The sequence below is a fragment of the Chiroxiphia lanceolata genome, chromosome 1, assembly GCF_009829145.1.
Source record: "Chiroxiphia lanceolata isolate bChiLan1 chromosome 1, bChiLan1.pri, whole genome shotgun sequence".
NCBI lineage: Eukaryota > Metazoa > Chordata > Aves > Passeriformes > Pipridae > Chiroxiphia > Chiroxiphia lanceolata.
The window spans coordinates 107,526,808-107,550,410 of NC_045637.1; the positions used below are offsets into that span (position 1 = coordinate 107,526,808).

General features: G+C 37.8%; 1 protein-coding gene across 2 annotated transcripts in view; it reads left to right on the forward strand.

The window, feature by feature from the left end:
* ELMO1 (engulfment and cell motility 1) overlaps positions 1 to 23,603 on the forward strand; it is a 315,735-nt gene that overhangs the window by 120,088 nt on the left and 172,044 nt on the right. For both annotated transcript variants that reach the window (XM_032700433.1, XM_032700439.1), the window contains exons 12-14: positions 2,527 to 2,577; positions 3,936 to 4,058; positions 5,413 to 5,544. In XM_032700433.1, coding sequence (XP_032556324.1) covers positions 2,527 to 2,577; positions 3,936 to 4,058; positions 5,413 to 5,544 — 306 coding nt within the window. The remainder of the gene's footprint in view (positions 1 to 2,526; positions 2,578 to 3,935; positions 4,059 to 5,412; positions 5,545 to 23,603) is intronic.

Here is a 23,603-nt window from a genome sequence, read left to right on the forward strand (position 1 = left end):
AGATAGGACTTTAATATTAGTCAGTGGACATGTGTTCCTTGAATTACAGTACCACGGGGTGTTGCCAGCATTGCCAGCTGTATTTTCGCCAACAGTGTAACCTTCTAGTGAGGCTGGCAGTAAGCCAGGCAGACTTCACCTTTAATACCTGCTGCTGTGACACAAAATTGTTAGTCACAGAGTTTATGATCATCAGAAGATAATGATCTGGTTTGGCTTGAAGGCTGATAGCTCTGACACTTGCAGAAAGTTTTCTTCAGCCTTTAATGACTTATAATAAGTAGTCAGAATCTATTAGGTTTCTTTTTGTATCTGTCTTGTGGTTAATTAGTAAGTCATATAATGAAGAATGTAGGTGTCCATTGGCTTCAAGATAGCGGTAACTGATGGATTTTACTGAATTCTGTCTTTCTAAGACAATGTACTGAAGTGAGTCTCACGTAATTATCTGATGATGGGTACTCAAAAGTTAAGGTTCAGTACTCACCACTAATATGGATAGAAGAAAGAAACTGCACCAAAACTCTTATGACTCCAGAAGCCTTGGCACCCTCTCTGCTGCTGTCTTACAGGGACTGGCATGATGTGGATGACTGCACTACAACTAAGGAAAAGATTTAAATTGGCACTGCTATGAATTCTTTCCTTTTTTTTTTTTTTTTAAATTTTTTTTTTATTTTACTTTCCTCTTGCTCTTTCCGTAATGCAAAAAACCAAGAGGTCCAAGGTTGGGATTTTTTTCTTCTTTTTTAATGGAGACTCCCTGGTTGCTTTGCTTCTTCTGCCACTGTCAAGGACCAATAATCTATAAAAACCTAGATTATTAAAAAAAAAAACAAACCAAAACAACAAAAGGTTTATTGAAAAGAGATGAGAGTTTGAGTATAGAAATGATACTATGTATGTTTGAAACACTTTTTTGGCAATTCTCTGTATTTTTGCAGAGACATGTTGCTATGGAAAATGAGGTGGCAAATGTTGTCAGATAATTCTTCTCATCTCTTAGTACAATACTTGTATTAGAAGAGGCAGCTCATTAGCTGCTAATGACTATATAGCCTTTTTGGAGACAAAGTTGATTATGATGCAGTAATTGGTTTTGTGAATGCTTGTTGTTCATATCAGTTTTTAGTCCAGTGACAAAAAACAATATCTCAATAACAGCTTTTTAAATTACAGGTATAAGAAAGAAGTGACAATTTGATAATCCTCTCCAAAAAAATAAAATTAGAGAATTCCTCTTTTTTATTTTTTTTTGCCTTGAATGCAGAAAAGACTATCTCCTATTCTTTACCTGTTCATCTTTTGGCAGTGGGTATATAGTTTGACAAAACCAGCCAGTCTGTTCCACATAACACAAATTATATTATGTGTCTGGCACTCCCCCTGCAGCCCAGTTGTGTATTTCCAAAAGAGATGGAACCATCTGTGTCATCCATTCCTTTGCTGTTACATGCAACTGAAACCTGCTTAGCTTAAAATCTAAAGCTGAGTTTCCCTTTTGTCCCTTCTTTCTTCTTTATCGCACCCATGTTCAGTTGCAAGCACCCTTTGTCTGCTACAAAGAAAACAGTTCAACACCCATGACTACCTCCCGTTTCACACCTTGAATTATTTTCTTTTTGCAAGAAGGTTCTCGCCCTAACACTTGCTTTATTTACACTGTTTCTGCAGCCCTGTTTCAGCAATCCAGTTCTTTGCGTGTTTTATGTAACAGCCTTAGTTTTCCAATTTTCTAGTCTCTTTTTTGTTATATAAAAGTAACCAGTATGTACTCTATATTACTCTTCGGCTCTCACAAAGTTCAGCAGGATTTTTTTTTTAATTTATTTCTCCTGAACATGAACAATATTTTTTATATTGTGCCAACTGCACAGAATCACAGTGCATCCTAAGAGTTTCCTTAAGCATGTGTAAGCATTGCTTTCAAACAGGTCTAGAAAGAGAAGTTAATTTAAAGCAAAATTGCAATTGTGGAACATGGACCAATGTCAACATTGCTACTAAAATACAGGGGAGAAGTATTCTTTGTTATAATGAAACAGTACTGAGTTGTAGGCTGATTTATTGAGTGAAAGTTAGAGCACTTTACTTTTAAACAGCCAAAATATTATTTTAAATAAGCATGTTGTTTGACATCTTGTTTTAAAATCCTGGCTGACTTCCAGTCCATGCTTTCTTCTGTATTGTTTGTGGGGAAAGATTGTGCTTGAACAAGGGTGTAAATACTCTGTTGAACTCACGGAGGTCTCTTCTGAAGTCCTTCACTGTTGGTTTTGAATCATCAAAGTCCTCAGCTTGTGTCATAATTTTAAATTTTTTTTACCCCTTTTCTCATAGTAGGGTAATCTGAGTTTATGATACCCCGAAAAAGGCATACAGTCATTTAGCTAATGACAAATGACTGTCATTTATAAATAACACTACAGAGACATAAGACCTTTGCAAGTCAGTGTATTCTTCTAGGTATGACACTAAAATACCTGCTCCTGGCTAATTTTTTTTTTTTTTTTTTTACTAAATCAGGAAATGGCAAATATTTTGGCACAAAAGCAACTTCGTTCCATCATCTTAACTGTAAGTATACAGTTTTCAAAGTTACTGTTCACTAGAAGAGAGAAGAGGTGACTGAAGTTTTGGTGTTTGTAGCTGTAGCATAGAAGATAACGGTTTGGCTGTTGAGTGGGTTCGAAACTGCTTTTTAGAAAAGTTCTTTTCCCCTTAAAATAAATTGTGGTTTCTTCATGAAAATATAATACTGAACATCTTGGTATTTTTTGGTTCTGTTGATTATTCTGTCTCGATATAAAGTTGCACACAATTTGTCACGGCTTGCACAAAAGAAGCATGAAGTAGAGTTAAAGAATATAATATAGAAGACCGGCACCTGATATCATGGAAAATCAGAGGGATTTTGCCTTTGACCTTAGAGTAGATTACATCTTCAAGGGAACAAGGGAAAGTGTGCTTTCTTGGTGTACAACAAACCAAACAACAAACAACCCCTCGCACCTTCTCATTCACTGTCATAATTTCAGTGATGTGTACAAACCTCGCAGAATTTATGTCAGAAGGAATGATTTTACACTGTTTCAGCTCATAGGGAATTTGTAATAATCACATGGATAATATTCTTAGGTGTTCACTTATTGTCATAAAATGCTCCAGTGCCTTTTGGCAGACAGACTCCTTTGTTCTCTGGAACTGTACAATATCTGTTGATGTATCCATCTCCTACTTGATGACTCTTTCCTTACGTACTTTGCTGTATTTAGTGACCTGGGTCTGTTTCCCATTTAGAACAACATGGTGTTTTTGGCACACCAGGGATTTTTAAATTGTCCATCAGTTTTGTGTTTGCCTTCTGCACCTATGAGGCATTGTATGCTAATATATTTCTAAGCAGTTTTCCTCATACCGAATGGGGTAGTCTGGTAGAGGCAGGATTGTGGTGTGATGTTGACTCCCTGTTGAGCCTTGTTAAATCACTGTATTCTCTGTCTGTCTTTGCAGCCTGAATACTTTTCTACTCAGACAACTACTCTATTAAAAATGTTCTTAATATACTCTCTTTTAAAAAAAAAAAAAATTAAAAATACAGAGCTCTAACGCTCTTGGTATGGAATTAATTTTTCTTTGAAGTGACTTCTCAGCACTGTTTTTTTTAACGCCACTTCTCAGTGTATGCACAGACCCTATCTAGTGTAAAGTCCTGTCCCTAAAAGTTGCTTATACAGTATGTAAATCAGTAGTGCTAGTCCTGGTTTGATTGTCTGTGGGGTTTTTTTGTGGTTTATTGTTTTTTTTTTTCTTTTCTGGAACATATATACACTATTGCATAGCAAACACATACTGAGAAAAATGGAAATACCTGACTGCACCTAATGCACTTTTCTTATAAGATGATATTCACCAGAGTCTCTCTTTCTTTGCAGCATGTTATCAGGGCACAGAGGGCCATCAATAATGAAATGGCACACCAGCTTTATGTTCTGCAAGTACTTACCTTTAATCTTCTGGAAGACAGAATGATGACAAAAATGGATCCACAAGATCAGGTAAGCATCTGGCATGATCTAGTCTTAGCAGGAAGCAGACAGCTGTTCAGTGATGTACCTAAAGCTCTTTATGAAGGAAAGAACACTTCTAGGAACACTTACATAAGTCATTAATTTTCTCTCTCTGTGAAATTGGGTAATGTTTTTTGGTTGTGATAAGATGTACTGGCTATTGCATTCATTGTGAAAAAGGAGAACAAAATGGCCAGGCCATTCTCCTTAGCACGTGGTTCCATGAACTGAATTTTGTGTCTTCCTGAGCAGAAACTCTGAGCTCCAATCCAGCATTTGTTTCCTTTGTGTGCTTCTCAGAAGCAACAGAGATGTATGGTCCTTCCTAAAAGTACTTCTGTAGAGCTAAATTGAATGTTTAAATGAAAACTATCTGACATGCTAGATTTGAAGTTTATTTTGTGTAACAATAAACCCTTTTTTTCATACTGGGAACCTGTATGGTAGTTGTTCATTAGTTTATTGCTTCTGTGTCCAAACACTGGCTTTAATATAGTTCGCTGTGCAAAAAGGGACACTTAATCCCCTAAGAGATTCAAGAGATTTAAATATATGGTCAATGAGCCATATGGAAGATTTGGTTTGTTTGTTTATTTTTGTGGCCTTTTTTAGGCCCTGGACAAGGAGGAACCTGATTTCATTTTTAAGAAGAAGTTATGTTTAGACTTGCTGATAATTTGGAGAAGAGAAGGTGGGACAGCTAGATAGTTTTACCATAAGTAACATCATGCTGTAGGTTTTTATCCTTCCTGTTACTTAAGTTTGAGGCAGGGAAGTTTGACCCTTGGGAATGTACATGCAGTCAAGTAGCACATATCTCCATAGAGAGTCACTAACACATTGTTGTTAGTATTATGATAGGGTGGTTATCACTGTCTTGAGATATTTGTAGCAATGTGTAAGTGTAGTAATTCCTCTCTTGCCAATATCTGTGGTAGCAAAAATGGACAGTTACAAAAACGAATTCGGAGTGCCGAGTCATTTGGATTTCATCCAGGAAAGTATTTAAGTTCGTTACCGGCTTAATTTGAAATTTGTGTAATCTCTTGACTTCTGTGGTTAAAATTAAGTGTGTAGTTAGACTTTGATAACATGGGTCCTGCTTCTTAAAGTCAACACTTGGGCGCCTTCATGTGAATCTCCTGAATGTGATACCTTTTGAAAATGGGAACCACAAGGTCATTCTTACTGACCGTCTCTCCAAGTACAAAGTAGGGAACTTAGACACAGAAAGGTTGGGCATTGGAGGGAATACAGTGTTTTGAAACACCTTTTGTGGTGTTATTTATTAAATTGAAAATTAAGTTATTTAACCAATTTTTTTAACCTTGTTTTGACATAGGCTCAACGGGATATCATATTTGAACTCCGAAGAATTGCATTTGATGCAGAGTCTGAACCTAACAACAGTAGTGGCAGTATGGAGAAACGCAAATCTATGTATACTCGAGACTATAAAAAACTTGGATTTATTGTGAGTATTTTTTTTTTGTGGTCCACTGAAAGTGGGTGAGGACATCCATTTTAGTACATGTTTTAATCAGTCACTTCTCTTACTTGGTCTGGTATTTCCTAAAAGGGAATAGCTTTCCTCCCATCCCCAGAAATCCCAATTTACAGCTTTAGCAGAAGCTAGGGTGCTGCAAGGAGTGACTATAAACTCTTTAGAAAGGATAGACAAGGAAGGAGGAGCAGTGGGATAGTCCTTTATGTTAGGGAATGTTTTGACTGCCTAGATCTTAATGATGGTGATGGAAGGGTTGAGTGTTTATGAGTCAGGACCAGGGGGAAGGCCAGCGAAGCAGATGTCATGGTGGGAGTCTGTTACAGACCACCAACCAGGATGAAGAGGCAGACAAAATATTCCATAAGCATCTGGGAGGAGTCTTGGGATCTCTAATCCTTGTTCTCATGGGAGACTTCAAACTTACCAGCTGTCAGCTGGAAATATGATACAGTGGAGAGGAAATACTGTTAGGAGGTTCCTGAAGTGTGTGGAAGATAACTGATACCAACTGTATGAGGTTAAAGAAGGTGAAGTGCTGGGTCTTGCAACCCCATGACACACTCCAGGCTTGGGGAAGAGTGTCTGGAAAGCTGCTCAGAGGAAAAGAACCCAGTGGTGTTGGTCAACAGCTGGCTGAATACGAGCCAGCCATGTGCCAAGGTGGCCAAGAAGGCCAGTGGCATCCTGGCTTGTACCAGAAACAGTGTGCCCAGTAGGACCAGGACAGTGATTGTCCCCCTGCGCTGGTGAGGCCACACCTCAAATCCTGTGTTTGGCTGTGGGCCCCTCACTATAAGAAAGGTATTCTGGTACCGGAGCAAGTCCAGAGAAGGGCAATGAAGCTGGTGAAGGGTCTGGAGCACAAATCTGGTGAAAAGCGTCTGAGGGAGCTGTTGTTGTTTAACTTGGAGAAATGGAGACTCAGGAGACCTTATCTCTCTCCACAAGCACCTGAAGGGAGGTGGTGGCAGGGTGGGGGGTCAGTCTCTTCTCTCAAGTAACAAACAACATGACAAGAGAGGTTCAGATTGGATATTACATAAAATTTCTTCACAGAAGGGCTTGTCAAACATTGGAAAAGGCTGCCCAGGGAAGTGCTTGAGTCACCAGCCCTGGAGGTGTTTAAAAGACACTTAGATATGGCACTTGGGGATGTGTTTTAGGGGTGATCATGGCACAGATGGACTCAATTATCTTAGAGGTCTTTTCCAACCTAAACAACTCTAATTCTAGTTGCAAGAAATAACTACCTGAGATTGAAGCATGTAGTTTTGAATGACATTTCATAACTAAAATCTAACTTTTAATGATATCTTTGATGAACAAGCATTGCCTAATGGATCTGTTTCAGCCCTGTAAAGTCATCATAGTCTGTTAATAATGATGTGGATTGATGAACACAATAAATCTGAGATAGATCTCAGTGGTATTCACTTGTAGGACCTTGTGTTTTGTTTGCTTGAAGTCCTTCCACCTGTGAATAGGGGATGCAGAATCTCTTACCCTGACTTGATCAGATTGGAGTTCTAGTCTTGCCTGAAACTGTGTTGGGGAACAAAGCACAATCTGGCTAAACTGTTGCATACTATATATTGATAAATAACGTGTCTTTCCCCCCTCTGGAAACAGAGCATGCATATGTACACTGCAATCAGTATCTTGATTTATTGTTTGCTCTAGGTTAGTATGCAGTTTTCTTTCTCCTTGGGTAAAATGGTATGCTTCATAGCTTACGTGATTTGTTACTGTGCTGTTGGCCTGGCAAATGTACAGTGAATATAGTACAGTAGCCGCAGTTTTCAACGCTGTTGGTGCAAGCTGAAATTCACTGTGCAGTTTGAGTGCTCTGCTCAGCTCTGTGGTGTAGGGCTCGGTTCTCCCAAAACCACAAGGGAACTGGGTAGAGGCTTTTTGGGTTCTGATAGTTTTTTTCATGACTGATGAGTAAGGAAAAATTCCTGCTGGATCAGTGCTGTTGTATCTGTAAGGAGTCGTAAGTAAATAGATGGGAAGGGAAGATCTTGGCATTTTGGGGCTGTAAGCATCATCATAAAACTAGTGCTTTGAGAAGCTTTTGAAGTTCAGTGTGGGGATGTTTTTTTGTTATCTATTAATCTATTCTCAGTTCCTATGTGATAGAAGACCATTGCTATCCCAGCTTCTGAGACTGTCAATTCCTATGGGGAGATGAGCAGAGAACTTTCTGCCCTCAAGGCTAAAACTAAAAGAAAATGCAGGCCCTACTTTAGAGACAGATGGACTGGATATAGAGCCCCCAGCTTGGGGTAGATGAGAACAGAGGTGGGGGCCACTGTCATAGGAGAAGGAAAAGTAGCTGGTGGCAAAGAAGGAAATGGTGACAAACACAGAGGGAATAATGGGGTATGCTGAAGTCATGGTGGAGTTGTACGTACAGAAATCGTGGCATATGGAAGAAGAATCAAGGAGAGAAGTTTAAAACAATTGTTCTCTACTTCAGGCTGATCACTTTCAGATATCTGCTGCTCACTCTAGTTTTATGAGATACTGAAAACTCAGCTCCTCTGAAAATCTGATCTTGCTTTCTTAAAACTGGAGCTAGAAAACTGAGTGTATAACAGAATACCTAACAGAATTTGAACTGGTACTCACACACAGATATGAATTTCAATTCTATTTTTTCTGCTTCTTAACAAGGACTAAGTATCACTAGTTTTGAAGTCTGGCACTAGTTATTCCAATGGTTTTGTTTATCTCACAGGACATATTTTGATTCTTCAGAGCTGAGATTATTCACAACAACATGTTTTAGTTGATAGGGTTGTTAGGAAAACACTTGGTGTGAATCAGAATGTGTTAGTCTTGTCTGAGTTTGCAGGAACTCTTGCGCTGCCTGTGCAGCAGAGACTCATTCATTATCTTCATTACTCTCATTTGGGCTTTTCATTGGGAAGCCTACTGAAAACACTCTGGCAATTGTCAAGGGTAACTGCAGCACTGTTTACTAGTTAATTATGATAGCCTTTCACAAGGGGATGGGGAGCAAAGTTTAGGAGGGTATGGAACTGGGATTAAAGCAATGAAGAAAATGCGGGGAGGCATAATGGGAGATAAGAAGAAATATGTGAAAGTAAGCTGTGAAAGGAACACCATAGCAAGAATCCTAATGGGAGGCAGGTTATCCTACTGACAGTGTGATGAGGCAATGTACAAATAATAAAAATGTCAATGGTGAACTGCAAGAAGAGTTATTCTCTCTTGTACAGAAGTTTTACCTTGAGTCAAGAGTCCAGGTGACACTGCTTGTACACTTTTTTCTCAGCTGAAGAGGAATATGACCATCCTCACAGGGCTGGGGAAGGAAGCAGGATCTGTTGTGAAATCTGACTGGTTATCCCCAGCCTCTTGCATGGGCAGTGCTCTTACTGGACTCTTGGCTGCCTTCACCCCATCTACTCATTTTCATTAAAGTTTCCTCAGTGCTTTCATAAATTGCAGGTAACGGGTTGCATTAGCAAACTGATCTATAATCTGAGTAGCAGGAGGTTTCTCTTCCCCCTGTTTTGGCTGTGTGGCACAAGAAACCCGCCAAATAGGAGGCTGACTTGGAATACTGTCTTCATTCCACTGGTACTGATGATCAGGAAGCTAATTTCTTGAACTGATTAAACATTCATTCCAAAGAAGAGAGTAAAGCCATGTCTAGCCATTAAGATGTTCCTGAACTGCTTGTTCTCTTTCTGTATGGGAAATGCAAGAGTCTTATTTATTTTTCTCAACCACATCAAAAAGTCTTGCCCCACTACAAATAAAATGTCCACAAGAGACAAAGTCCAGACATGGTTTCAGAAGTTTACAATATAATTTGTAAAACTTCATAGTTAAAGACCTACGTTCAGTTTTAAAGCAACCGCAAGACCTCTCCAGATGGTTGTGATAAACTGTTTATTATGAGCAAAAAGAATTTCAGAGGAGACAGTCTTGAGGACATTTATTAAAATGCTAATAAATACAACTAAAATACCCAATTAGGAGATCTAAGATACGCTACACCCTATTGAATTATTTATTATTTTCTGAGTCAATTGCAAATTAAATAGCCTGAATACTCTCCCTTGCATTCGAGTAAACTTAATTCCCATAATCGAGGTAGGTAAGTTAATAAAAATTGATAATGCTGTATATTTTCATCATAATTTTGTAAACATTGCTACTGTCATTGAGAAGTTGTAGCAAATGGATTTGTTTAGAGGCAGCTGTGAACAAATTCTAAGAAGCTTAGGTGGCTTAAAATGTTGGAAAAAACCCCCCCAAAATTATCATCCTAGAACAGGTTTTCTGAAGTTTTTGGTGTGTAGAGCTTCTGGGGTTTTGTTTGTTTGTTTTGTTTGAATTTTCTTTAATTAAATATAAGTGGTTAGTATAAATGCAAAAAGCCAACATGGAAAGTGATTTCATAATTCTGCTGTGCCACATTGGAATTTATTAGTGTAGTAAAATGAAATGTGTTTTAATGAAGGAACTTTGAAATCAGTAAGGAACTGTCTGATAAAAAGTGACAAAAGCAAAATAGAGAATAGTGGGGTGTTCTTCAAGAGGAAGGCATGGGCTTGACTTTCAAAATATTAGCGGTGGGGACATAAGGGAATGAACATATGCAGATGAAATCTGATGAAACAAATATGGGAAGCACTGATGAAAGAATCACCATGTTATTCACAAATTAGATGACCTTTTGGATTACAGAGACAGAAATGTAATTTTGTTCAGTGATACAAAGAGATATGGTGTTCATTTAGGACCCCTGGCAAGAATTTCACCTTCAGGCAAGTATCTTGTCTGTAGCAAAAGATAAGAGAGATTGTGCAACATAGCCACAAAAAAGTCAAATGTTAAGCTAGGATATATCTGGAAAGATATTTTTTAAGCAGATAAACTGTTGAGGCCATTTTCTACATTTCTCAGACATCATCTAGAACACTATATAATTTCAGTAAACTATGCAGTGACTCCTGGAGTGACTGAATGTGAAATGTGTGCAGAGTGTGAGGTTTGTGCAGTGATAAGGGAGATGTCTTATAAGAGTTGATTTAGAAAGGTTGCCTTGTTTAGCCAATCAGACTGAATGCTGTGGAAGTCTTAAGTGTAAAAGTGCTGAGACGGAGGAAACTATATGTAAGTTAAAAGGCTGAGATGGCAATCCATTTATGGGAAAGATTTTTAGTTGGAACGATGGGGACAAAAGTTGCTACTAGTTTAAAGATGGAGCTCAATCCTTTATGAGAAAATTTGTATAATATGTTTCACAGTGGTGCATCCAGGAAACAAACCCATGAGTACTATATGAGAAAAACCCCAACAAACAAGGTTGCTTAGAGAAGTCTGAAAGGAGACATGAGTAATTAGATGGATGACTAGATGGATGACTTAAATAGCCACATAACCTATTTGTTAGACGTTGCAAAAACTTTCTAATATGAGGAGAAGAAGCACAAGAATAGATAATTTGGAGAATTTGTCTTGTAGAGATCTCTGGAAAGAAATTTCAAAGATAGTTGAGAATAACCAAAGCATGCCTTAGGCAGAATGTAAACCTGACTTGCTTTTGAGATTTCTTCCAGACTTGTACGTTTTTTTTCTTCTTCATGTCCCAGATGAGCAGCTACTTTGTTTTATCTTTTGATCATCTTCTTCAAAAATCCCTTGTGTTACAGCACAATATCCAAGCTGCGCTCTGAAGATAAGAACTATTCAGGTTTCTCATGGGTTCTTCTGTGGTGCTTCTCATTGTCTCTTTGAATAGTTCATTAGCTGAAGCCTAGGGATAGTGTTGCCCATTTAGAATATTTTTCCCTTCTTGAATTTTCTGGCTAAAGGAATATGCTCTCAGGACTTTATTTTTGGAACAGCCACTGCTTTCCTCAGTGCATGGCTTTTGTTAGACCCGTACAAGTGTTACTGTCTGTAGAGCTGAGTGTATCAAATCAGGTATTTGGAAAACGAAGAGCATAGAGTTAGTGACTGTCTTGTATGTCACCTGTCCTGCAGTCTCTCTTAAAGTCTCCTTGTCTTTAGGCATAGCTTTCTCACCAGGCCAGATCTGTTGCTGACTTAACCGATAGGTTTGGCCTGAAGTTTAGGTTAGCTCTGTTCAAGACAAATGGGAAGTAGCTGTTCAAGACACTACCTTTCCAAGCATGACCCATTTACGTGTCAGACTGTAGTGAGCCAGGGGATTTTCCTCCAGAGCAGGTGAAACTTAGTCATTCACTATATGGAATGGAGAGTCCTTAGATTGCTGTGGCCAAGAGTAACTTAAGACAAAGACAGGAGCTGCCTGGATAACTACCCAGAATGATTTATTCCCTTTACATCCATTCTGCTTCTTCCTGTATATTTTTTCCTGCAGCCATGTCAAATGGAAACCCTTCTCAGGCTGTCTTCTGTATGACAGAATATTTGACAAATTAAATTGATTGTGTTCAGTAACCTCCTTCAGGTCTTAATATATTCTATTGAGTCTCTTTACTGTGGTATCTCACTTTGCTTTCCAACTCCTTAGCTCCTATGGCTTTTCTCTCTCCATTTCTTTCCCTAGTCTTTGGTTTTCATTTCCCAATCCCCTTGGGCTCTTTGTTCCATTTTGACCTCCATTTGGATCCACCTCTTTCCAGTATGTCTGATCGCCAATCCCCATTACTTCATTCATTCAATCTCTCTAAATTTCGTCTTTTTTCATTCTCACTCCCTCCTTGTGATGTGCTTCTCCTCTGGGTTTTCCCTTGTCTCCCTCTCTCCACCTCCTCCTCCTACTCTGTTTGTTCCTCCATCAGTATGAAGCCTGCTCAGTCAACTGGCTCTCATTTCCAGCCCTTGCACTGAAACTTGTCAGGACTTTCTAAAGACAATCAAAAATTTGCGTTTTTCCTCTGCTGTATTTTCAGTAATGGGTTGGCTGGTTTTAGCTACATGGTCCCAATATTAATATTTGCCTCAGTGTGAAAAATTTCAATTGCCTGATAAGTACTATCCAAGACATTAAAAACTGGGAACAGCATCTAGTAATGGGTAACGCTGGGCAATGGTAATAATAGTCAGCACTACTAACCCCACCTCTTAAATGATCTATAGACAAAATGCTTTCCTCTTTGTTTTTTTTAACGTAATGTTGTGGGATTGTGACTTGAACAGTTCAAACATAAATTAAACTTTTTTTTTTTTTAAAGATATGATGTTACTTTTTGCTTATTATTCTGAGCTGGGAAATAATTGCATCCTAGTTTTGAAGAATTTAGCTTAAACTGCTGATTTATTGTAACCTATAGCGATAAATTATTTGACCACAGATTTGAGTCACAGGATTCCTGGGGATGGTGTGTGTGTGTATTAAAAGAAAGTTCAGATTTGCACTGATAGAAAGACAGTAGATCAATACTTAGGTTGCTGTGTGATAATAATTAATCTTTTATTATTGACTGATGGAAAGTAAAGAGAGTGAAGTCATGCAGTGAAAGGGCAGTGCACAACTTGAGTAGTTTGCATGGTGTGGATTAGTGGTAGTCAATTAAGCAGTAGATTGATTAAAGCTTTAAAAAGTTAAAATGGACCAAGACTAGGATGGGGTTGGGATGCCAAGCCCTGCAGGAATATGAATAGTCCTTACATTCTATGGAGTTACTAATGTCAGCTAGATCTCTGAAGCCTCTTTGTTCCAGCTGGTCATCTGGATTAATGGTAGCAGTCCGCAAATTAGGGAGGATAAAACTTTCCCAGGAGGGAGGGTGAGAGGGATTTGGACAAAGCAGACCCCGTGTGATGCCTTTACTTAGCTGTTCTTGTTGAAGACCTGAGGATGGTCATAATTTTTCTTCCTAAAAAATGAAGATCTGACTGTTTGAAGTCCTACAACATTATGAGTTGTAGGACTGGAAAAGCCCCGAACAGGAAGCTGAAGTTCTGTGATTTGAGACTGAAATCTGGAACTGGTATTAAATGCTGAAAAACTCATCACAAAGGTCATGAATGGTCATTTTCAGCTATTTGGTTCACAAATCCCTGTTGTTTCCTCCAGCTGGTGATATTCTGCAGTGATCGTAGGTTTTTGTCCTTTGGGAAAGCTTTTCAACGGTAATAGAAGTATTGCTTTCTTACATTCAGATTCTCTTGTTGGCTTTGGCAGTAGCAGAGGAACATTTTTAGAATAATACTGTATATGTGCTAATCTAGATCTGATCCTTTTTAAATTTTAAATTGATAAGATTTAATAGTTGGCTTAATGGAAGAAAAGCATAGATGACAGATTGTCTGTACTACTGAAAGATATTAGTAATTTTCTATCCTCCACTCTTTCTACTCCTGCAGCCCTCTCTTTCTCTATCTACTATTTCAAAACTTGTGAAATCAGTTGTTGCTAGGGAAAAAAAAACAACTCGGAGAAGATTTTCTTTTGCTGAGCTATTCAGATACGCAGTAGCTGAGGCCGCTTTGCCTCAAAACAGAAGCAAGCGCCAGACCCCTCAGATCAGTTGCCCTATTTCAATGTGTAACAATGGCTCACTCTGAAGTAGAACACTTTGTCATTTACTAATGATAGGTAATAATTAAACACTATTCAGCACAGCAATACCCTTGCAATACCCAGCAATAGCAGTCCACCAGAAAGGAGAATCTTCTTTTCACCTTTCATTGTAATACATGGTTTGTAGATTTGAGCATCTTTTTATTTAACAGATTTAAATTTGCAGATGGTGTGGCCAGGAAAAAAACAAAACATGCTCTGCCCTTTGCCACTGAAATTCCCTTTTGTTGGACCAATGGACCAAGACAGGAATATAGATAGGATTTCTCCTCTCGTTTTTACCTTTATGACCACTAGAGGTTGCTCTTCTCCGTTGTTTGCGAGCATCATTCTCCATTGTGTCATTTCGTTTTGAAGCTGAAATTTTTCAGCGCCTATTTTAGAAAAAAGCCATTACTGATTTATTCCTTGGGGTAAATTTTGAAAGATGAAGGCTAATCATACGTATTTATTTATTATGAAAGAATGTATTTATATAGTGACTGTCACTTTCAGTAATTGATCATCTTTTAAGTAAAGAGATCTAGTTAGTGGCAGATTTATATGACTGTTTTTGCTTTCATAAACACTTCTTTGGAAGTGTTTGAGACAAAACAGATCTTGAGGACCAGTTCTGTCATTTTGTTTTCAGAGAGCAACATTTATCTCTATAATCCTGTTGCTGTGTATAGGAATATCACAAGAACAAGATCTAATCACTGGGAATAACAGCCTAGGACCTTGAGTAATATTGGTCTTAAACCAATAAAAACATCTGAATGGATGTAAATGTTTGAAATACTTATGTTTTTTATTAATATTGTGTGCATCAGAAATGCAGCACCACATTGTACTAGAAGAGCAGCAAAGTTGAATTTCAGGAAAAGGTAAAAATAAGATAACCATTAAATTCATTCCCTTACTCTTTGTCCCATTTAAATACATGCATATGCAGTATTTCTTTTATCTGCCTCTGCTTTTTTCCTCCTTTACACTTTGCTCCTTATTTCTGTCATGATCCTTGTCTCTTGTTCAGCTCTAGGCTGATATTTGTAGTTTTCCTTCCCATCTGTCTTGTTTTCTGCCCGAACACTCTAGCGCTTATTCTTCTAAGCCTTTCTGCTCCCAAATGCTTGACTTTGACACTCAGGTCTCACTATTCTGTGAGCCCTTCTCTTTCCACTCCACTCCTGGTTTGTTTTTTTTCCTCTAAGCTTGGAAGATGGGACCTGGGAATGCTCAGGACAGGCAATATCTTCAGAAAAAAACCCGTGTGTGTTTCAAAGAGATTTGTTAAATTCAGTTAATCCTGAGCATTTCTAATTCAGTTAAATGTAGGCTATGTTCAAAAGGAATCTCAAAACTGACACAAGAGCAAGTCTTAGAAGTTTTTCTTGTGTAGCATGAGTGGGCTGGGGTTTCTTGACAAAACAGTTATGTAAAAATTGATTTAATAAGAGCAATGCAGAGCTTAAAAAAACATGCCTAAAAATGATCAAATAGTTTGCTAAATCTTGCTAAGGCTTTTGAACAGAAAGAAAAGATTAGGCATTCTGTTCTAATAGTTAAAATAATTGTAAAGTACTGGATACTAAAGTCTAAAAGTGGAAAGTGTCAGACAACCTGAACTGCAAGTGGCACAACCAGATTTACCTGAAATTGAAACACTTTTTCAAGTTTCTGTTTGCTTTAGCCATCTTCCTTCCCTAATGTTTCTGTGAATATTGCTACTTAATAGATCTCTAACAGAGCAACCACAAGGAGAGGTGCTGAAAGCTGTATGAGAAGGTGAACAGAATATGTGAAGTACAATAAAAGAAAAACAGAATGAAAGAAGAAGGCACATAAATGAACTGACGATTTAAATTTTCTGAAACTATATGGAGATAATTCAACCTGAAAAAAACCCAAACCCAAACAAACAGAGCAAAAACCAAAACCCCAAACCAAGTCTCCATTTCACTTGTTGAAAAACAAAAGAAACTTTTAATTTTATTAAATGACTATTTTAGACTATTTTGCAATGTGCAGCTCCACATGGAAATCTCACAAAATGTTTTCTGAGAGAGTACTTAGATCTTGTCTTTACAGTAATACTGAATATCTGTCAGGATTGTTTTTCTTTACAATTCACCTGAAGATAGAAATACTTGACTCACCCTATGTATATAGTTCAGTATCATTTGAAGTACAGCTGGACCTAATTTTAAAAGAAAGCTGGTAACTAATCTATAATATTGCACAGCAGAGGGCACTAGCATCGTACCAGATGTCAGTTGTTCACAGAAGTTTTTCAACAGCTTACTTGCATGGATACACAATCTTTTCAGCCTTAGAAATAGTAGAAATAACTGTTCTGGGCTGTAAATTCCCATTTGTCAGTTGAATGCCAGCAAATGTTTGATGTTTAGGCTAAATGATACCTCTGTGGGTTACTTAATTTGACTTTCATGATGTGGTTTGTGATACAATTCACTGTAAGTGGCGTTTCCTTTCTGGCACTTATTGGTGAGATATATTATCCCTCCAAAATATTCCTATGTCTGAGTGTATTTCAGCCTTATGTAGGTTCTATGACAGGGATGCTTTCTTGCAATCTGGATTTTTTTAGTTATTTTCCCCCACCCACCCCCAAGAGTCTCTACAAATCTGCAAGAGATGAGATTTTCTAAATATAGTTATAGGTCTAATCAGAAAACCTTACATTTGATCACCAACTCAGACTGTGTTCTGCAAAGGTGAGCAATAGCAGCAAAGTATCAATATTCTTCCAAACCTGAGAGGCAGAAATACAAAAATCATTCAAGCTTGTTCTCACAGCCATCCTGTCCTTGGTACTGTTAGGAGTCCATAGGTGTGTAACCTACTGCATTCTTTCCTGTAAGCATAATTTCATAGCTTTAAGTTACTGTTTACCATAAACAAAGCATTCCATGGTTTCATGTTATGCTATGTATATGGTGCTAGGCTGTGGGAAAAACAGGGCTGCGCTGCATTCTTCTGCACGTAGAATGAAGCGCTGCACGCTGAGGTTTGCAACTTAGCAAAGTTCGTGCTGAAACTCAACTCTCCCCACTGACATTTAGATTTGCTGAGATGTTCAAGTCTATGTGTAGTGGTGGGAGATATCTCCTCTGGTATAACTTAGAGGAAGGTGGCCCCCAGGGTTAGCGTTTGATCTGCAGATCTCTTTGTTAAGCCCCTGTCCCACTTTGAGCAGTGCAAGGAAGCGTGGGTAGGTGCCTGCTAGGCACAAGCAGGGAAACAGCCTGGTTGCCCTACATGTGAGTGGGGTGTAACCTCCTGAGGGAGAGAGGTGACCTCCTCTGGCCACAGGGGAGATGCTGTCATCTGACTCCAGATTGCAGTGTGGAATAAATACTCAAGAATGAAAAAAAAAAATTAGGTGATGAAAATTGTAAATTTATTGGTAAATCCAAAGACAATGCATTTTTATTTTGTCACCAGACTGTAGTCTGCTGATCCTGAGTGCTAACAGAGGAATGCAAGAGAATTATTGCTCTTTGGAGGCGTGAGGTTTTAAATGGCTGGGAGAAAACCTGAGGAACTTTTTTTTATTAACCAAAATGGGTACATTGTAACCAGGAAAGCCAGACCTTGTAGCACGTGCAGTGGATGATACGTGTGTGGTAGAGAACCTACTAATTTTATGTAAACTTGGCACTGTTGATCTGAGTTGATAACTGCACAGAATGAGCTTCCTGGGTCAGATGCATCTATCTTTATAGTGACCGATAACAGAGGCCAGCAAATCCATATGTTAAAGCTGGGGTTCTTGTTTACCATGCAGCTGCATGCGATTTCCCAGGTTTGTTTGTCAGGAGCTATGGGCATCTGACAACTTGATCACTGTTAAAATGGATCAACCAGCCTTTAACCATATGTAGCTGAATTCCTCTTAGCTGTAGTCCTTCCAGAGAAGAACAGATTTAAAAGAAAGAAAAAATAATCACATCTTGATGGGCCACCAAGCTTCTTTGACCTTTCAGTATCACTTTAAGAATGAAGTTAAAACTAACCAGAATGAAATAACTGTAGTTGTATGTTGGTGAGTGTGAATGAACTGACTCTGTGTAACATCAATCCTTCTGTTTTGATTTTTTAATACTTTATTGGATGATTTTGTGCTTGTTATAAATATCCGTTGAAGGAATCATCCTTTAAATAATTTTCTTAATGAAGAAAATTGTTTTGCAAAGAGAGAAGAAAAGTTTTTTAAAATATTTTTATACCTCTCCAGTATTTGTAATTGTGAAATTGTAAAATAAAAATCTTAAACTCATTGTGATTTGAAAAAGTATGTTTCTCTTGAAGAAAATCCACATACAAATGGAAATGTACTAATTTAAAATTAGGTGCAATGGAACATTAAATTTATGGCATATTTTTTATATACTATGTGTTGTTTATCCAATTGTTTTCTTGTTTGCTGCTCATTTACTATATGCATCCCAGTTATAAACTCGTGGGGGCAGGCAAGCTCCATAGATTTGAATGTAGCTGGGCTGAGTAGTTTGCTTCAAGTGTATCGTAACAGAAGAATTGTATTCTGACTCTGTCCCTTAGGGATGGATCTTGGACATCTTTCTCTGGATATTATGTACCCTGCATGCCTCAGAATTTCCATACAAAAAAATAAGATGAAGAAACAGCCCTCACAAAACTAATCAACCATAATGACATCTCTCCTTTCTTGTAGTGTGAGCTTCATCTGTTTCACAAGGCTTGGCTTGGATAGCTGATTCCAGACAAACCCTTACTTGATGATGGTAGTTTTGGGAAACTGTGTAAATTCAGCATTAATTACTGTGAATAGTTTTTTTAGCTTATGCAATTTTTCAGTGTATACATACATACATACATACAGTGTATGTTACTTACATGTCCATATTGCTCAGTTCTCCCTCCTCTCTGTAGTCAGCTTGTTACAGAGCCCCTATGTAGAATCACAGAATAGTAGTGCTATGTCTTCTTTTAAAATTTCCTTAATTTTATAAAAATCTTCCTACATTTTTCTCTGGAGAAGTTGAAAACCAGCCCAGAGGGCTTCCAGTGTCATCTGCTCTAGGTGACCTTGCCTTGGCGAGGGGGGGTTGGACTAGGTGATCTCCAGAGGTCCCTGCAGCTCCATCCTCTTTTGGGCATCTATCTGGAGGAGACCGAAGGCAGAGCAGAACAATACCCAGACATGCAAAACATATCAGCATTTTGCAGAGTGAGTCACAAGAGCTCCACATTCCTTTAGAGGGAGGAAAAGAAAAATTGAAATTCCCTAATTAATAGATCCAATGATTTTTCTTTTTTTTTTTTTTTTTAATTACCTTGCTATTGTGGACAGATGATGTTATCCTATACAATGGGCACAGGATATTGTTGACTTAAGATAGAAATATGGACTCACAGGTTTTAGGAGACATTTGTCCTGACTCCAAACCTGTCCCTGACTTTTACAAACCTTGGATGTTTGTACTCAAACAGGGGGAAGATTTGACTGCAGAGATAATAATTTTGTACATGGGTATGTCCATCCTGAGGTATTTAAAATATCATATATGTTGACAGTTCTTTTGCTGTAGATCAGTTTTCAGCTTGTTCTCTGTGGTTACTAGAAGCTTAACTTGGTCACAAGGTAATAAACAAAGTGTCAGTGTGTGAACCACAGGCTCCAAACTGGTAGCAGGCTTTTTCACCCAGTTCTGCAAGTCTGTATGCCCAGCCACAGATGACATTTCAGCTCTCTTTCCTGGAGCTCTGGGATGGAGTTTTCTGTTTTAAATTTGGACAGCTGCTCTATCTGGCTGCCAGGCAGCCTGTAGGTTCACATAGCTGATTCATTTTGAACTGGGGTTTTCTGAGACACGGGGCTGACTTCTCTGTACTCTTTATTTGAACTAAATGCAGCCTAAGCCTTCCCTTTTGCACATGACAGCTGTTTTAGCTAGCTTGCTTAAAAAGAAAAATGTGAAACCTTTTTATAGACGTATCTAAAAGGAGAGCAAGATCTATCCCAACTTACCTTTCTGATATTTGGCATTGGCTTTAGGTTCCTTGCAAAGCTCACTGTTCTCAAAGCAACACAGATTGTAAGGATGCAGGGATGTCCTCAGCCACTGCAGTCATTTATATTAATGAAATTCCAAGGGCAGTAAAATTCACTGCACAAATAAAGTGTCAGTCTTTTTGTTCTGTGGTTGTGCCGTGCCTACCATAGTACATAAGCATCATATCCTTTACTGGAGATGATAGTTGTTACAGCAGGAAGGGTCCCATTCAGAATTTCATTCAAGTCTTCTGAGGGATGACATAAGGGAGAGGCAAATGCATCAATTAAGTGGGCTGCTTCACATGTGGGTTCCCTGTAGATACACATTCTCAGGAAAGTTCTAGTGATTATTTTTACCCTGATCTTAAATGATTGCTTATAATTTAAGTAATTTTTCTTTAAAAGAAACCACGACTGAAAGTTGTTTAAATTAATGCACCTTAAATTACAGAAGCAAATGTTATGTCAAAATAGTTAAGTTTAGATAGAACTGCCTGGAGTGTAACTAAAACAATCAAAAATGTGCTCTCTCTGTAGTCTTATGCTTAGAAAAATCTGATTCAAGCAGCCCAAGATTTGGTAGACTTGGTTTTGAACTTTTCTTTTTACTTAAAAAAAGGGTCTAGAAATATATATTTTTTTTCTTGTTGATAGTCAATGCAACTCAAGTGTTTTGTCCATATGCTAAAATATATATTTTTGCACACTCATTAGCTATTTTTTATCTTTTCCTTAAGTTTTATAAAAAATGTCTGTTGAAGTGCTCTGAATTTCTCCTTAATTGTGGAGCCATTATGCTTAAATAATGAGTGGAAGTCACAGTGTACCTTCCTTCACTTGCATTAAGCTTACCTAAATTCAAAAAAAGCTTCTCACGCCAAAATTAGACTTAGGAACACTAAGTCTAACTAATTGACACATCTGATAGGACTCACAGAAATAAAATTGCTCAGGCAGATTTTGTTTCTGGCATGCATGACTTCTATCTTGTTGCAAACATTTAATCTGCGTTTATTTGCAGTGTAGATGGATTAATTTCTTTGGCTTGCTCTTCCTGCTAGCATTGTTCACACTGTTTTCTCACATGACTGTCATCTTGCTAGCTTGATAATTCTCCTGCTGGGCAGGATGGGAATTCATGCCTTAGATCCTATATGTGTAGAGAAGGCAAGCTGCTTTAATGACACTGGTAAAATTAAACTAGTTGATCTCCTGCACATTCTGAAATCATAAAAAAGCCTATATTTATAACAGTAGCTCTTTTTAGGGTTGAGAATGCTCTATGCCAGTTTTTCCTGGTGTATTTCATGAGTGTTGTAGTTCAAACAATATGAAAATGTCTTGCTGGCCAGGATGTGGGTAATATATTCCAGCATGATTTTGTAAGAGCTGGAGTTATCTGAAAAGCTGTAGCCCTTGGTTGCTCTCCAGCAGCACTGGCTGCAGGGACACCTGCCTCATACGCTTTCAGCTGGGCCTCTAGAAAGTCTCATGGGAAAGGTCCCTAGTTCCCTGCAGTGAAAACCGTCTGGATTAACTCATGCCTCATCCAGCAGGAATCTAAAGTGGACTGACTTTGCCCAAAAGTGTAGGACAGGAAATCTGGCAGAATCTGGCTGTTAAATATTTGGAATAATAATAAACTAGTATGACTTTTAGTTTCTCGACTCAGTCTAGCTATATGTGCAAGTGGATATTTGACATCTTACTCAATTATTCTGTAAACTCAGTGGATATGGGGAGATATCTGAAAGTAATTTTCCACGCTAAAAAAATGTAATTGAAAAGGCCGTGTCCCATTGATTCATTCTAAATATGCCTGAAAGAGGCCTGTTACTGCTTGATAACTACATTAGCCCAGAAAACATTACTTCAGTAATAAGAAGTCAGCAATCTGTGAAGTGCTAAATATGTATCTAACTTTAAAGTCTGCCCTTGTTAACTAAACTAAAGCCTGAGAGGTGGCTCATCGTTGTCATGCATTGGACAAGACGTGGTCACTCTAAGTTACAGCACTCATTTTGTATTCTTCTAGGCTTTCAAAATAATGGCAGTCCCTTGGGCTTAAGATTTTGGAATTCAAAGCATTAGCTGAATGTAATATAGGTATGTGTAATATAGGTATCCCTAATACAGATGTGTGCAAAATACAAAGAATTATGCAAGAGCTCTTTGTCTTGCTCTATAACATGTAATTTATTCATGACTGAAAATATGTAGTGCTTGTCTTTTGACATGCACTTATGTTCTATCTGGTGGTTTTAGCTGATTTAATTGCACTACCCTAACATTTAGATTTTTGCAATTTTGACCACCATAGCATCCTTTCGTGACGGGGACAGATTTCTGGTGGTGACTTACGTAAAACTCTGTGATGCTTTACATTAGATTACACAGTAGCTCAATGAATTAAGGGAATACAGTAGTCAAATAATATTTTTTTAAAAACTTTCATAGGGCAAAGTATGCGCAGATTGTACATACAATGTCTTTGATATTAAGAAGGTTGGTTTTATATGGGTGAGGTCAAACTTGATCCTGAAAGTCTGTTGCTTAACATGTTACATAAATTGGAATGAGTTTTATTATTGGAAGGTAACATTTGTAGTCTAATAATACGTATTGCAAAAATGTCACAAAAACAACAACAAAAATATCAAAACTTAAGCTGGTAGAAATGGCCAAATATTTGCCTCAACACAAAGTTGAGAAGAGCTAAAAATATGTTCGTTAAAGGAAAAACTACCATCATTGTATAAAAATATCGTTTGTAAGTGTTCATGAAAACTATATCCAGTAGAAATATACTGAAGTTCTTTGTGTGTGGTGGGAATGTGATTTAAATGACTTGCACTGAAAGTATCTTCAATTACTTCCTGCATATTCTTTCAAAGATACAGCAGTTGCTGAGCTTTTGATACTTCTCACTTGCGTTAGACAGGCAGGTTATTTATTTATTTATTTATTTAGTAATTCAGGGATCCTTCAGATACATTTTCATTCTGTCGTGGAGTTCTGTTGGAAAATTAAAAAAATAGGCTTTGGGAAAAAAAAGCCCAATTTCATATTTAAAGAGCTATCAAGAGAAAAACAAATCTGTTAGTTCTTACTTTCATTGAATACATAAAGGTTGAAAATTCCTGAGTCAGTCTTGTATCTAATTAAATGGGATAGTGTAAGTTGTGTGCACCATCATCATCTCTTTGAATATAGCATTGTTAAATAAAAGGACAAAATTATTTTTTCATTAAGAGTTTTAGCTGAATACCTCTGCAGAAGTGTTGTTGTGTTTTTTTAATGTAGCATTTTTTCTTATTTGTAATTCTTGCGTAAATGAACACATGGGAACATTTTGCATGTAAAACTTCAGGTTTATTTAGGGAAGGGGTAAATGGTGAGGTTGTATGCTTGTTGATATTTGCAACA